The sequence below is a fragment of the Eutrigla gurnardus genome (genome assembly GCF_963514095.1).
Source record: "Eutrigla gurnardus genome assembly, chromosome: 16".
Classification (NCBI taxonomy): domain Eukaryota; kingdom Metazoa; phylum Chordata; class Actinopteri; order Perciformes; family Triglidae; genus Eutrigla; species Eutrigla gurnardus.
This window is the reverse complement of record NC_139927.1, coordinates 19,272,802-19,289,730: the sequence shown is the minus strand read 5'-3', so window position 1 is coordinate 19,289,730 and position 16,929 is coordinate 19,272,802. Positions and strand designations below refer to the sequence as shown.

Below are 16,929 nucleotides of genomic sequence, written 5' to 3'. Positions count from 1 at the left end.
TCATTAGTTTTGTTAAATGTGTACCATATTCGACCAAGTTATCACACTTTACACGTACTGACAGCTAAACGGAATTTCAACAGTTTGAAACTCTCCTCGGGGAAGAAGTGAATCACCAGCAGCTTCCAGGTTTCCGAGGTAGCATCGTTGTTTTAATGTCACGAGATACCGGTTTATATAGAGAATCAGGGTGCAGACAAGCTCTGGCTTTGCCTGCAGCGACTCTGTCCTCATTACCTCCACCTTATATGGAGGTCTTAAGGCTCCACTGATGAGTGAGCAGCAGGGCTGAGAAGAGGCTGCCACGGAAATAGAAATCATACATGCAATACAACTGTTTTTTTTGTCATTTCTACAGCTAAATGTCCCATTATGACACCTTTAATTAACCAGGACAGCTGAGACACTTTCTGTTGCACCCAACATAAAACTCTTGCTTAAACACATTCCCAGACCACGTCAGTCACCGGGGAGAAGCTCGTGGGCCGAGACAAGGCAGGGTTTTATCCTGCCAGCGGTTTGTGCAACAGCTCTAATCAGCGCTGTCCAGTCCAGAAAGCTGACATCACTCCCGACATGCAGCCGAGCGGCAGCCAAGTCCCACATGCCTTTCAAATGGAATGAGCATGAAGTCACTTCCCGCATAAACTCTGGAAGCAGAGAGAGGAGTGAGGGTGAGAGAGTGGGCAGGATATCATGAGAGAAACAGAGGCTTTGACCGCTGCTCATTTTACGTCATATTTACGTTTTTATAAGCTATTACGCTGATGAATCTCAAGCAGTTTGTGGTCAACTCACCAGGAAACTCATTAACTCAATGACTCATGAGGGAAGAATAAGACTGGACTCACTATCACAGCCACCCATTGAGACAGTTATAATTGGTAATCGAGGCATGAAATCTCTCATATCACTGAATAGGTTCACATTAAATCTGAAAATAAATGTTCATAATATGGAACAAAAAAAAGAGAGGAATCTGCTAAATTCAGGCTAATTAGCAGCTGCAGAGCATGCATTCCTGGAATATGTCATTTTCTTATTTTCTTTTTGATTAGTTGTAATAAAAGTAGAACCTTACTTGCAAGAGTTAAAAAAAAGTTGAGCCCAGGCAGAAACCTCCAGTTCTGAAAAGTGAAGCCCATGCAGAAGTGCCTCATTCTTTCTACTGGCCACCAGGGGGCGACTCCTCTCTCTAAATGTTAGAAGTCTATGAGAAAACGACCCCACTTCTCTCTTGTTTCAAGTCTTCTTCAATACAGCATTGTAGCATGAATTATGTTAATCAAATAAACACGGTGGCCCAAAAAATTTGATCAGATTTGGGAAAAATGAATCCAACTCATAACGCCAACGTGAGCAGACTAGTGTGACTCCACGAGCGTTTTATGCTCCTGTTTCTTATGCATGAAGTTATGTTTTTAATGGCGTGTGAGTTGGAAATTTGTAGGATAATTGCTGACAGACTGAAGTAGAAGTCCACACATGTATGTCGGCTGTGTGTGGGTAGACGGGTGTATGTGTATGTGTGTAGATGTACTGCATCACATACATGGAAACACTCTTCTGGAAAAGAAGATGGAGGAGTTACTGCCCACATGTCCTGTGGTAGTGACAGTCAAGTAATAATGATGTGTTCAAAATGAAAATAATAAGCATGGTGACCCCCCCCCACACACCATTGTCTCATTGAGCTGAGAGAACCTCCAACGCAAGCGTGATCCATCATGATATTATCAGCCGTTTGCGTCGTTCAGGATAGAGAACTGGCCCAAACAAACGCAGTACTCCCTGTTACGCTGTCATGGGAACATGTCGCTGTTATGAAACCAACCCCCCTCCCCCATACACCTCCCACAGAGGTTAGTGATCTGAATTAGCAGAATGATCTCATGGCCCCCGTCTTATCAGCTGGACGACACAGCGTCACTGTTCCCAACTGAAGCTCAATGAGTGGTCAAAGTCATAATCAGCAACAGTTTGATATGATACCTACAGTATGTCTTTATTTGTTGCTACTTCGTGTTTTGTGAATGCAGATGGCATTCACAGTCACCTGATCTCCACCCATCTGAATATCTGCAGGAGATTAGACCTGCTAATAAAAAAAACTAGAACAGCAGGCAATTTCAGTGTCTCTCGGCATGATGGGGATGTTTTTGCACCTTATTTATAACCTTTATTTTGTTTATTTGCGTTCTTCATATTTTCATTGTGCTGCAAATGCTGCACACAACAATTTCCTTCAGAATAAGTAAAGTTATCTTATTTCATCTTATCTCATCCCAATTTAACTCATCTCATCTCATCTCATCTTCCATCTCGTCTTAATTTATTTCATCTTATCCCAATATATCTCATGTCATCTTGTCCAACATCAATTCACCTCATACTATCTTATCTTATCCCAACTTATCTTATCTCATCTCATCCCTGTCTTTTCTTCCACAGACCGCTTTCTGACTAGTTTTACTGGCGAGGAGTAAAGATTACGTAAGTGTCCTGGAGAGACCGACAAAATGTCAGGAAGTCGCCAAAGGAGAGCCATAATTCTGCGGGGATCATGAAATATTAATGCTGGTGTCTGCTGAGATAACTTGCTTTGTGCCGAGCAAAAGACCAACGTGACCATCCAAACATGATTTAAAGGGGAGAGTGATTGGCGGTGATCAGCAGCTGGATACACCCAAACACATCATATCTGTTCACATCCTGGAACGTTTTAAGTGAAACTGATATGTTGACCCTTGGAAAATCTCTGATCTGGATCATCACCAGAACCTAATCAGCGGCCTGTTGGCTCGGAGCCTGCTCATCACATTTTACAGAAACCTGTTGATTAATTTGAGCTCGAAATATGTTTCAACCTCAAATAAAATCTTGATCTTAATGACGTACAATGAAGAATCTGAGCGTTCTGTTCAAATGACCCCTTCCTTCACATATCTGCCTCAGACGAAAAAGGATTCAAAATAATGTGGAGGGAAAAAAGCTATTAATGGAGACAACGGTCCCAGGAGATCTGGGCAGGGCAAAGCATGCTGGGTACGATAACAGAGAGGAGGTCGAGCCAAAGAGCACCTCTGTTTACTGTTTGGATTTCAAGTAAATCAAATGGGGCACATTTTCCATATTTAAATAGAACAGTAGAGAACAGAAGACAGACTGTCCTGACTTTGAGAGGTCACAGGTTCAATTCTGACAGCAGACATCAGTGCCTTTGAGCAAAACACTGAACCACAGCCCAGTCTGTGGTTTAGTTATCTACAGTCACTCTGTCAATGAGAGCACTACATGTATAAAGAGACTAACTGATGAATAAAAGTGGTAATGTAATACTTCCTGGGAGGCTGGTTCTGATCATAGTTATCTTTTCTCCAGCACCACCTTTAGGACAAACTGGCTCTGGACATTCATGGTCCCGGGGGATGAACGCTTTCTATTTGTGACATTTGTTGATGTTCATCAAAAAACACCAAACATCAGTCAAATTGCAAAGATTGTATACAATATATCGGATAAAATCCAGGGATTACCAAAGTATGAGTTATAATGATATAATTATAATTCATCCTGAGGGGAACATGAATATCTTGGAGAACAACAGCATCTCTTTATATCTTTGTGATTCCCTGATGAGCTGAACTGTAACAAAAAGCAGAAAGAGAATGTTTTACTCTAAAAACCATTTGAGACTTGACTCTGCTGAGGCTTATTATTGTAACCATGATGACATAATCATAACAAAGTACTCATTTTAACCCACGGTGTTTCCTTCATCCTAACCAAACTTTAACCACAGTGCCCAGCATCATGAAATGGGTTTATTTTCCAACAATGCTTTGTATCGGTTTTTAAAGACAGACAAATGATAATCACCAAATCACAAAAGGCTGCTGTTTCCTCCGTTGCGTCGCCTCCACTCGCTTTCCTGCAGTTTATCACTAAAAGCAGCTCCCCCCCTGAGGGCAGCGCGTAAGTACTCTGGTAAAAGATCTATTAAATTAATGGCGTCTAATGTATACCACTTCCTGAAACAAGCATTTACTGGGCTGTGAATGAAAGGAGTCATAACTCGCTGAGTCACTGTGTGAGCGTCTCACAGCCGCTGCATTCATGAGTCAGTATGAAGCTTCATTCCAGTAAATCTCAGGCGTCTCTCCGAACATTTATCACACTTATATGTAAACTTAAATATTGGAGAACTAACTCTACAAGACGGGGCCTCAAGATGATTACAGCAGTTTATGTTTTACAGCGTTACTAAACTAATGTGTGATGTGAGTTTGGTGAGAGCCAGTAGTTTGTCATAAAAATGTATGAACACAAATATACCTCAAGAAGAATGGCTGAGTAACAAACGTGAAAAACACGGACAAGAAATAATCATTTGTAACCATTCTGGTCAAATATTTCCACTGCTCAATGTAACCAAGTACAATCACTCAAGTAGTGTACTTATGTGTACTTGAGTACAGTGTTTCTTTATTACAATCTATTTCTATCACAGATATTGTTACTTTAGATATTTTTAAATCAAACTGCCCAACAAAGCACAAGATATCCTGCTTTCACTTTAACGCCTCAGTAAAAGTGATCCAATATTATAATACTGAATATATAATAATATTACACTGATAGGCGTCATTCTGACTGCAGATCAGCACAATACTTTTGATACTACAGTATATTTTGCTGATAATAAGACATCTTAGAATTTTTCCCACCGAAATTCTTCAATTTAAAGTTGCCATCAGATAATATATGTTTGTCCTTTGTGAAATGATTTAATCAATTATCAAAATTCTATTAATTGACAAATCACCTCACCTCACTGATATCATCCCCGTCAGATAATATTCTTTTTATTTTATGCATCCACTTTCATGTTTATATTATTGATTGAATTTATGAGATTTTTTCTTTATTTCCAGACTTTAAAATCAGGATTTGAGTATTTTTAAGTGTATATTGTCAAACATATGTTGTTTTATAACCTTTTCAAGCATTCATTAATCGAGTGTCACAGTTAAACACACACCTGCTAGTGATGACATCACTTTGTCTCACCTGGTCTCAGCAGGTCACAGCTGTTCAATCCCCAAAGAGACTCCAGTCCTCAGTGATGCGTTCACTGACGGCTCTCACAACATCACTGTGTTTCTGAAACGTCTCCCTTCCTCAGCGCTCCTCTTTAGTTTCTTCTTCTGCACTTTTTCTTCTTCTCTTGCCAGAGTTGGAGGCTCAGCAACAGAGCGGCGTGAAGTAGAGAGACAGGGAGACTCTTTCTTTCAGCTGGACTACTTCCTTCTTCAGCCACTTTGTTTGTGGTGAGGAGTGAGCGTATGCTCTATATTTAACATGTGCTCTCAGTCTGTGTTAGCAGCTGAACTGACTGACTGACTGAGGCTTTAACAAACCCCCAACAGCTGAGCTATCAGCCAGTCCAGCAGCATGGCTCCTCCTGCTCACAGCCAGGGGCTTGGCTTGGCTCGACTCGGCTCGTGTTGGTTTGACTTGTGTTACTTTGGTAAAGCAGGTTGTTTTGTTTTCTATTTCTCAAAGCCACAAATGTATTCTTTATTCGTTTCAAATCAGATTACATTTGTTTTAAATGGAAATCAAACTTCCATTTCCAGTAATGCGGCTGTACAAACAGTAACTGATCCAGGCTGCATGAGCTGCATGCTATTTTTAATAACAGAGGTTGATTGTGGTGATGTTTTAATTTGGATCAGGACAATCAATGAATAAATCATTCAAATAAACTCAACAAATATAGGTTAGTGCAGTTCAAAGTGACTGATAAGCCCAAAATGCAAGAGAACAAGTGTGGAAGATAAAAAACAACAAAAGCAATTCAGCAATTTGACACCAAAACAAAAACACCCAAGACAATAAAATAATAATAATTATAACAATGTTCTAAAATAAAAATAAAAGCAACAAGAATGGTAATAGTAGAAAAGGTGTGTAATAAAACTAGATGAATAGACCACAATTCTACAAATAAAGTAAAGTAAAAAACGTATTTTCCAGGTGTAATATCATTCAGCTCAATGGCTGTCTTGGCTCTGTTGTGATTGGCAGCTCAGAGGGCGGAACCAAACTATAAAGAAGGTCAGCGATTGGCTGATAGAACTCTGGCTTTTGTGAGTTTCAGGCTCATACTGATACGACTCAAGAGTCGCCATAAATTAATGATTTTCAACTTCAAAAGTCGATACCGATACCCAGGCAGAATTTTTTAATTCAAGATTAGAAAAATACAAACAACATCAATCACAACACTTTTAAAAGTTGTCTGACATAGTAAAAAAAAAGATAACAGTAACATAACTGTAGGGTAGAATTTCTGAATGTTTGTGTTATTGTGTTGTCTAACTCAGGGATTTCTGTGAACATAAAATTATTCCATGAAGGTTAAACCTTGGATTTATTTGGTGAATAATTGTAGGAAGTCAGGTTTCTTCCAACAGGTTTATCTTAATGTATTCAGCTACAGTCCTGTTTATGTTGACTTGGCACCATATTTACGGATGTGGTAGTTTCTGAAGCAAACATCAGGGTGTGGGGTAGTTCGGGAAGGCTATGGAGAAGGACTTTCGGTTGGCCTTAAAGTGTAAGTTTGGCGGAAATTGAAAATAAAGCTATTTTCTGAATGAAAATATATCAACTAAGCCATGGAGGAAGTAATTTTCGCTCATCACGCAGTTCAGAGCTAGCACGGGCGGAAGCTAGAGTCCAAAATCGCAAACAGTGGGTTAGCATGGGGCCAACAGCCACACGCTTTCAAAATCGCATTTTTAAACCACTAACATTGCTCAAAACAGCGCCAAACCTCGTCAGCAGCTAGCTCTGGGTGTCTACACATAAAACGAAGCACCAACAACTCAGTTCATGAACCCGAAGTTTATAACAGAAGACAGTTAAGAACACTCACCAATTCTACCCCTGCCAGCTCCTCGCGAAGGATAGTCCGTAAGTGTCGATTACCGAACGCAGCTCTCGTGTTCCCGTGTGAGATCTCGCGTGACATGTATGTGCTTCAGATAAGGCTGCTGTCTTGAACTGATTGGAAGTGTATACAAACTATCCCGACGTTTTTACCCACCGTTATTAACTTATATTTGGCCAAACTGCCACTAATTTAAAAGTATACTCGTTTTATTCTGGGCGAAATCTTCAGTTTCACTTTCACTTTTGCATTGCGTTCGGTAATCGACACTTACGGACTATCCTTCGCGAGGAGCTGGCAGGGGTAGAATTGGTGAGTGTTCTTAACTGTCTTCTGTTATAAACTTCGGGTTCATGAACTGAGTTGTTGGTGCTTCGTTTTATGTGTAGACACCCAGAGCAAGCTGCTGACGAGGTTTGGCGCTGTTTTGAGCAATGTTAGTGGTTTAAAAATGCGATTTTGAAAGAGTGTGGCTGTTGGCCCCATGCTAACCCACTGTTTGCGATTTTGGACTCTAGCTTCCACCCGTGCTAGCTCTGAACTGCGTGATGAGCGAAAATTACTTCCTCCACGGCTTAGTTGATATATTTTCATTCAGAAAATAGCTTTATTTTCAATTTCCGCCAAACTTACACTTTAAGGAAGTTCTGTCAAACCGAGGACTCAGAAAGGGAAAGAAAGGCTTGTCTCAAGCTGTGTTTAGCAATGGAGGGGAACTGTGGACCCCGACTGGGGATACTGTCAAGGGGTAGAGAGAACACTTTGAAGAACTCCTGATCAAGACATCCTCAGAGGAGACAGAGTTGGAAGACTGGGCAAGGCTAGCCCTATCTCTGGCAGAGATCACCAAAGTAGTCAAAAAGCTCCTCGGTAGCAAGGCCGGGGGTGGATGAGATTTTCCCTGAGATGCTGAGGGTTCTGGACATTGTTGGGTGTCTTGGTTGACACGCCACTTCATATTTGCATGGGATTCTGGGACAGTACCTATTGCCAGACCGGGACGGTGGTTTCTATTTTTGAAAGGGGGACTGGAGGGTGTGCTCAAATTATCGTCAAAATCGCCAAACCTCGGGTACAGGAGCAACAATGCAGATTTCATCCTGCCGGTCACCAGCTTTTTAGCCTTGCTGGTCTGTTGGACAGGGATGGGATTTTGCTAATTCAATCTATATGTTGTTTTGTGGACTTGGAGAAGGCATATGATTGTGTCCCTTGTGGGGGGTACTGCGGGAATACGGGATAGCAATGAGCTATCCGGTCCTTGTATAACCAAAGTGAGAGCTGTGTCCATATTTTCGGCACTAAATCGACATTCCCAGTGGGTGTTGGCTTCAGCGGGGTTGTCAATAATCCTGTTTGGGATTTTCATGGACAGGATTTCATGGCACATCCTCATTGAGGAGAGTGTCCATTTTAGGGACCTCCGAATTGCGACCCTGCAATTTGCAGATGATGTGATTCTGTTGGCTCCTTCAGAATGTGATCTGCAGTGCGTACAGCAGTGGCTTGCAGCCGAGTGTGAAGCATTTGGGATGAGGGTCAGTACCTCCAAGTCTGAGGCCATGGAGCTCTGCCAGAAACCGATGGACTGCATCCTCTGGGTTGGGAGTCACTGCCCCCAGCAAAGGAGTTGAAGTATCTTGGGGTCTTGGTCATGAGTGAGGGTAAAATGGATCGTGAGATGGAGAGGTGGTTTGTTGAGGAGTGATGCGGGCTGAAATGAGCTTCCTCCATAGGTTGTGTGGGTTCGGCTTCAGAGATGGGTGAGGAGCTCAGACAACCAGAGTGAATTTGGAGTAGAGCCGCTGCTCCTTCACATTGGAAGGAGCCAGATGAGGTGGTTCAGGCATCTGATCAGGATGCCTCCTGGATGCCTCCTGATAGAGGTGTTCCAGGCATATCCAACTGGGAAGCGGCCTCAATGTAGACCCTCTCCCAGCTTTGGAATTTAACGTATTGTTGACTAGTGCTGACTGTCAGTGTAGATTGTATGGACCCAGAGGTGAAATGCTGCCCCCTTGTTCAGAGCAGGTGGCACTACACACTGCGCCTACAGTATAAAAACAACATATGTAAAAAAAAAAAAGTACAGCATAAGAAACGTCATCTGCAAGAAACAGGTTTGTAATATAATTAATAAACCATGTGTGGGTTATTATTGTCAGTTTTTCCACGTTGTGACGTTCTCCGGCTCAGTTTTAGTGCGGCTCAGCTGTGTAAATGAGCGGTTGTGGGTGCTCGCTAATTTTCTCTTTATTCATTGTTTCTACTTTACTTTCTCAGCAGTTTTAACTGAAGCTGGAGCGGGCGAGTGCCAGGCAAGACTTTTCAAACCCTAAATGATTTATCCATGGCTATAAATGCGAGAACATTTGTTCCTAATAAAAATGAGCGTTATAAATGAGAAAACAGTGAGAATTTGAGCTCTGTGCTTTTACAAAGTGTGACATCCTGCTGACACAACACAGCTGCCGTTATGGTCAGCTTGTGGTGTCGCATGTCACTCCTGCTCATCATGCAGAGGTCTGACCAGGACATTTTCATGAATCCACATAGTCCAGGAATTTTCTAAATATGTTAGCACTTAAAAAATAATCACATCATGTCATAAAACAAATTAGTGAGAGTCTCATGCCATCATGTCCTGCAGTTTTCACTTCTTCCTGGAAATATTACTAATATGAAGTCTCACTCTCACATCATCATCTCACCAAGAAATAAAACAGATGTTGGACGGCGACACATTCACACACCTACACACACTGACAGGAGGTCAACGGGTCAACTCGTCCATTTCCTGCAAACACACAGCTTGTTGTCTAACTTCTCTCCTGTCATTACATTACATTTAGGTCATTTAGCAGACGCTTTTGTCCAAAGCGACTTACAATAAGTACATTTGTCAAAAGAAGGAAACAAAGAAACCACAACGTATCATTGCCGATAAAGTAAGAGCTAAAAATAGAACAAGTGTTAGATCCTCGTCTGAGTAAAGTAGTAGTTCAAGAGCAACAGTGCTACGATCAGAGTGCTATAGGTAAGGTTTTTTTTTTTTTTTGGGGGGGGGTCATTAAACCAAACTCAAAAACATTTTTGTTCATTAAAGCTACCATGTTTAGAATTTAAAGATTTTTGGCTTTGGTGTTTCTGTTAATATGACACTGTAAACAAGTGTTAATAACATTTTACCTGCTAAATGTTCGCTCAAAGTCGCCTTGCTAATTATTTTTATAGCTTTTAAACATGGCTCTCTGCTTTTTTAATATTTCCATTTTGTATACTTTATACTTCTATGCAACTACATTTTGGAGTCAAATATCATACTTTATATATACTTTTTCTTTCCCTGCATTACATGTCTTTGACAGTTTTAGTTACAAAATATAAATAAACCAATAAACGATGTTGTATTTTTACAGGATATACGTGATATTAGCTCCACCTATACAAGCTTATTAGTGATACTCATAATGATGCAATATCACTATTTATAATCTGGGGATATTATAAATATTTTTCTGGTAATCAAAATGGTCCCTAATTTGTACCTATAAGTATAAAATCACTGCTTGCGAGATCCTCTTGATTACTTTTAATAATCATGCAGAGGATTTTCAAAGTTATAACAGTATTTAAATGATTTCAAATAAACAATGATATTTCAATAAAGAACTCAATGTTAACCTCTGGGTGGCCCGAGAGAATAAGTCACCAACCAATGTTAATACAATTCATCCTCTGAGGACTATGAATATGTGAAACAAATGTAACAGCAATTCATCCAAATGTTGTTGAGATGTTTCAGTAAAGAATTAAAAAGTTGGCCCTCTCATTTGATGAGAGGAAAAGTCAGAGGATCACCAATATCAGGAGGATTCATCATCTGGGGAACATAGATAGTTGACAGGAAACTTTCGTGGGATTATCTCTACAAAACTTCATGCTAATCCAACCAATATTTATCGAGATATTTCAGTCTGGACCAAAGTGGTGAACTTAAACAACAGACAACGTCCATTGACTCATGTCGCTAAAAACAGAAAAAGAATTGATGTTCATTCACTCGTTCCCGACTTCCTCCTGCACTCACACACTCACCAAGCAGCTCCTGTGTTATCTGCTATTCTGCATTTAGTTGAACCTCTGCAGATGAAAGAGGGAACTATACTGGGTGATAATAATCATCTCATGCTTTCTCGGAGGTGAGAGCCATGACTCAATTCACCCTAATGAGCTGTTCCTGCATCTCTGCACATTTCACTGAGAATTATTATGGACTTGTGGAAACTGTGCCGTGTTCTCCTCTGAGGCAGCACGCAAACCAAGGCCCTAATTATAATGTTTATTTATCTCTATATAGATATATACAGTATATACATTTTATCAATGCTTCACGACAGGCCACCACGCACTGTCATTCAAAATAATAATGAGCAACTGTAGCCTAATCATAATTCTAACTAAAGGTAACAAATGACCATTATTAGTGGCGGTATACGGAGGAGGCAGGCTGCTGCTGTTCTTCCTGTGGTTTGTGTGGTGTTTGGTGCAGTTCAGCAGCAGAAGCTGCTGCACGGCTGCTGTGGGTCGGTAACCAAATGTCCAACACTGTCTGTCTCTTTTTCCACATATGTTAAAAACGTGGAAAACTAGAATGTGAGAAGTTATGTAAGGATAAGATGAAAGGAGAGCAGAACAGGGAACAGGAAAAGAGATGACTAGAGAGCAGTGGAGAGGAGAAGAGAGGACGCCAATAAACAATATTAATAGATAATATATATCTATACAAAATATTTAAGAAAAATAATATAATAAAGAAATTATTGATGGCTGGTTAATTAATAACACAATCACCACCCCCCACCCCCCATCAAACATTGTGGAAATAAATGCTTATTTCCTTTCTTTCCAAGAGTTGGAAGAGAACATGGACAGCAATCTCATGTCAGAGTGTTCAGTGTGGAGGTAGAACCAGGAAGCAATTAGCTTCGCTAATTATCTAGACAGGTTCCGACCAGGCAGCAACCTCCGGTTCTGAAATGTGAAGCCAACGTTAAAGTACATTCAACTTGCATTATCTCTACTGGCCATCAGAGGGCGACTCCTCTCTGATTGCATGGAAGTCTCAGAGAAAATGATCAAACTTCTCACTCGTAAATGTTGTAAACATGAGTTTATGGTCTCAATCTCTAGTTTCAAGTCTTCTTCACTCCAGCATGATGTTCATTTAGTAAACGATGGTCCATTCAGAGACAAATAGACCATTAAGCAGGGGATGCTTTAGGGCGGGGCTACTTCGTGATTGACAGGTTGCTACCGCACCCTCATGACCGTCGCTACCAATGGCTACTAAGATGACTTAGCTGTAAAGTTGACCTTGAATTATGAACCTAACTTTGTTTTGAGCTTTACACCAGAATCCAGATGGATCCAGATCCAGTAAGGTTGCTGCTCGGTGTGCCGTTCTGCCACCTGTGTTCATCAGATCCACCCATCGCTCATCCGTAGTCCAAATATGGTCACTTCCTTCACTGATTGCAAATAAGATGGAGACGGCCAAAATGCAGAACTCGAGGCTTCAAAACAGCACCCACAAACCACCGGGTGACGTCACCATGACTACGTCCACTTCTTCTTCAAGAACACACAAAGCGACTCCTCTAAAGCTCATTAACTGACGCATTGTATCTCGTCTGTTTAATCTGAGCACTAATGTGTCTCAGATGAAAGGCTCTTTATAACCATGACAACACGGTTATTATCAGTAAGTATAGCTTTGCATTGCATTTGAATGACATCAATCTTCCATCAATTTTAGAGTGATTACAGGTCCTCGTTACCACAACTAATAACACAAAACAACCGGTATTTACATTGGTTGAAAACTTTGGTGCTAAAAACTGTATTGTTACTCATTTATGAAGCAAAAACCTTTGCTGTTTCCAGCTGCTCGGCTTGATATCATCGTAAACTGAATATATTTAGGTTTAAGACTTTTCAAGCAATTTGAAGACGTCACCTCGGGCTCTGCGATTTATTACGGCCCTTTTAACTCTTATGGACTAAACAACTGAATTTATACTGATGATTAAATACTTTTCAATGGACATTAAATGTACAAAAATAATTTAAAAGGAGCAAAGAAAACTGCATCTCTCAGCAGGTTTAATTCATTTTTTCAGCATGTCCTGATATTTGATATCAGCCAACATATTGGTCATTATTTACCTTTATACATTTTAGAGACTTGGTGATTAACAGATTACTTGATAATGGAAATAACTGTTAGTTGAAGCCCTTCATAACAACATTATCATCTGATCATAACAAATAATAAATAAAACAAGAGTATAGTGCATCTAAATTATTAACATATAATCTAAAATATTTTAGGATATCAGGAGTTTAAAATAACTCTTATGTGCAGTCCATCCAGTGTAAATTGTCAGCGGTGACATCATGATGGTGATTATTCTTCTCATTGTAATGAGGAACACCGCCATCTAGCTCTGATCATCGTCCCTTCATGTAAGTGGAGGATCATAACCTCCACATTGTTGCTCGATACTCCTTCCCCTTTCTCTTATAATTCATCATTATTCAGTGAATAATATATCCGTAATTACCATAGGTCCTGCTATGGCACACATGCCAAATAAATAAATCATAGCAAAAGAAATAATTATATATGAGGAAAATATGCACATTTGGATTAAAAACGATTGTATAATTATTTGTAGGCCTACGTGTTTTTGTTTCATACGTTTTGTGCTGGGTTTTGTTTTCTATAGTTTTTTATAATTTATATTTCCCTTACATTATCTCATAAATCCTAATATATGACATATATTTACTTTAAGGACGCTGTATTTTTTTTAATATGTCATGCTCGTGTTTTTCTGTTTGTGTCGGAATAAAAAGTTGACATACGGTACACATACACTCCGGGCTCGTGCAGAGATCCGTGCAGGTTAGTTGGCCACCAAATTCAAGAAAAACTGACGCGATCCGCAGATGACCTCCAAAATAAAAATAAAACAAAGAGTAGGCCTATATATACATGAATTATTCACATATTTTACTTCAATAGAATTTTCAATACGAGACTTAAAAAAACATGCTAATATAATCTCGAAAATGTACTTAAAGTATTAAAAGTATAATTATGTTAACATACATATTCTATCATTAGAATAATATTACTCATTAATTTTGAACTGTTAACTGGTGATGATTTATTTATCATCACAGTTAGCTAAGACAAAGTGACATTTTCACAATGTTTATTTGGGCCAAAACTCAACAGTTTAAAACAGTTAAAATCCTAATATTATGTCTTACCCAACATACATGTATGGAACATACACTTATAGTTTTAGATTTTAACTTCCTTGAAGCAAGGACTTATTGCAGAGCTGTTGTATTAAACTGTATTAGTTTAAGATGATAAATAACCTTTATTTATCCCAAATAACCTTTATTTATCTTCCTTGTAAATACATTGAACTGCTGGAAGTTGTTACACTCTCTAGTTACCAATTATATATATATATATATATATATATATATATATATATATATATATATATATATATATATATATATATATATATATATATATAACATTGTGAAAATGTCCCTTTGTCTTAGCTAACTGTGATGACATTTCTCTTTAGAAATCAAACAGTCAAACAATAAGTAAGTTCATGAATAAATCATCAACAGTTCAAAATGAGTAATATTATTTTGATGTATTAATGATAGAATATGTATGTGAGTACGAGGACATAATTATACTTTTAATACAGTAAATTTTCAAGATTATATTAACATGTTTTTTTAAGTCATTGTATTTACGTAAAATATGTGAATAATTCATCCACCACAGCCTTCTGATCTTGTCAACAAATGTTCGTGTGGATTGCGCTTGTCACAGCTTTTATTCTGAAGGCACAGCTGTTCGACTTCCGGCAGTGAAGTGCGTTCGTGCGCTAACTTTCCTCGCGGCGGATCGGAGCAGCAGTCGGCAGCTACATAGAACCGATCTGCTGCCCCGGGTCTCTGATGAGCAACACTATCATCTGAGGAGGATCATGGAATAAACATGGCCCACAATCGCAGTTTTTTCCTCGAAGGTAAGCTGTGACACTCCGCTCCGCTGCTCCATTCGGCCAGCTGCCATTTTACCCGCACACAGTGCTCTGGATTCCTGCTTGCTGAGGCAGATTTTTGGGTCTCCACACAATCGGGCAAAATATGTGGAGCACAGTTGGAGCTAGCTAGCTAATGTTAGCCCTATAATGCTTGCTTGTTATAACATCCTCAGCTAGCCGGGGTGAAATGAGCGCTGGCAGGCCGATGACAGTGCCTTTGGGCCTTGGAGGTGGGCAGACGGAACACTGGCAGGGCGGTCCGGTCCGCTGGATTTCAAAGTGATTCTTGGGCTTGCGAGCCCTGAGCTAGCACCGTTAGCGCGGACGTTAGCTGGCTCTGCAATGTGGGAGCTGGATGTAGTGATAGCGGAGACGGGCCTTCCTGCCTTTTGCTAGACTTAGCCAAATAACGTCCACACAACACACAAAATACACCAACACTAATAATAAACACAAAAAATACAATTAAGTGACACCCAGCTAGCCTCGAAACTAGCATGCTATGTTCATAGCTTCGACTATTAGCTTACTAATCATTAACAGTGAAAGTGTAAACAGAAATGTTCCCAGTGTTTCACGCTGTTACTGTCATCACTCATGGTGGTCTTCACTATCTCCAATAGGTAACTTTTTAAGTTTAGAGGCTTCACACCTAAAAACGTAATGTAGCCAATATAAAGCTTTAAAAACATCCGAGTGAGGGGTTCACCTGCCACCTGCCATATGTCATCATTGCTGCCTTGCTCAGTGGCCGTTTGAAGAGGACAGGGCAGCAGGAATTTAGCGGTATGTTTTAGGATACAGTTTACTTCTGCGCAATGAGTAAAAACAATACCTTATTTGAGAAATCTCCTAGTTTTAACCCATATTAATTTAACAGATATGCCTGGTGATTTTCTGTGTTTTTAATGTCAAAATAACTCCCCATATTTACTTGAATGAGCACATATTGTGTTTGTTTCAAAGCCTCATATCTCTTCTTCTTGTGAGCCATAGAGCTCTATTAAAACAACATCAATGAGCCTCACTGTTGCACTGTTCATTACCATGAACACACACACTGTAGTTTATTTTGACTCACTCCACCTACACCGTCCTGCTACCACAAATACTCACTACAGAGCCAAATGTGGATTAATCAGTGACTGAAAATAGGCCCCAACAAATGCACTATTTTCTACCTTTTGTTCAATAAAAACTACACATTTGAACTATATATTATTTGAGTGATGTTTTAAGATTTACGTCTTCACAGTAGGATCCAAATAGCTTGGAGCTGAGAGCCACATACAAAGTGCTGAGAGTTAAATCCATCCAATAGTTTTTTTTTTGTCTTTTTTGCTCAGGAAGGTTCCTCATTCTGAGTGAAATGACCCGAAGGTATCTCAATTATTATTTTAGGACATTTGATGTCTCTATTAGATGCAACTGTTGTCTTTCACTGTTGGTGTCGTCACCTCTGAGCCAAAGCGAGTACCCTGAAAATATCAAATCGCATCTCATTTTGCAAAATGCAGCTTTGGTGAAAGCATTGCCAGGATTGCATGAGGAATCCTGTTTGTTGGTAGATTACCTGCATGTTTCATATACAGATGAGTTACTTTCCCTGTGAAGGTGCAGTTATGAGCGACAACAAGCTGTTTGGATTTGATCATGTGAGAGTCAAAGTTCTCTTTCAGCTGCACAAATGCCTCTCACTTCAGTCTGTTTGGATAAATCGTGTCTGTGTAGATCCTCTATCACGGATTTGTGCTGCAGGAAATCCAACTGTTGTAAAATAAATGAGTGTACCAAAGCTGGACAGGAATCTAAATGTCC

At 39.8% G+C, this 16,929-nt stretch overlaps 2 protein-coding genes across 6 annotated transcripts in view; one reads left to right on the top strand and one right to left on the bottom strand.

The window, feature by feature from the left end:
• The window catches only part of filip1b (filamin A interacting protein 1b), a 42,827-nt gene extending 37,435 nt beyond the window's left edge, over window positions 1-5,392 (bottom strand). For 2 of the 3 annotated variants that reach the window (XM_084030883.1, XM_084030881.1), the window contains exon 1: window positions 5,071-5,392. The gene's annotated coding sequence lies outside the window, so the exon portion shown is untranslated. Of the gene's footprint in view, window positions 1-5,041 lie in introns of all 3 variants that reach the window. The other variant, XM_084030882.1, reaches the window with a different exon arrangement.
• A 9,561-nt stretch (window positions 5,393-14,953) lies between these two features.
• senp6a (SUMO specific peptidase 6a) overlaps window positions 14,954-16,929 on the top strand; it is a 35,772-nt gene continuing 33,796 nt past the window's right edge. For 2 of the 3 annotated variants that reach the window (XM_084031321.1, XM_084031320.1), the window contains exon 1: window positions 14,954-15,093. In XM_084031321.1, coding sequence (XP_083887447.1) covers window positions 15,063-15,093 — 31 coding nt within the window. In that variant the 5' untranslated portion in view covers window positions 14,954-15,062. The remainder of the gene's footprint in view (window positions 15,094-16,929) is intronic. The other variant, XM_084031322.1, reaches the window with a different exon arrangement.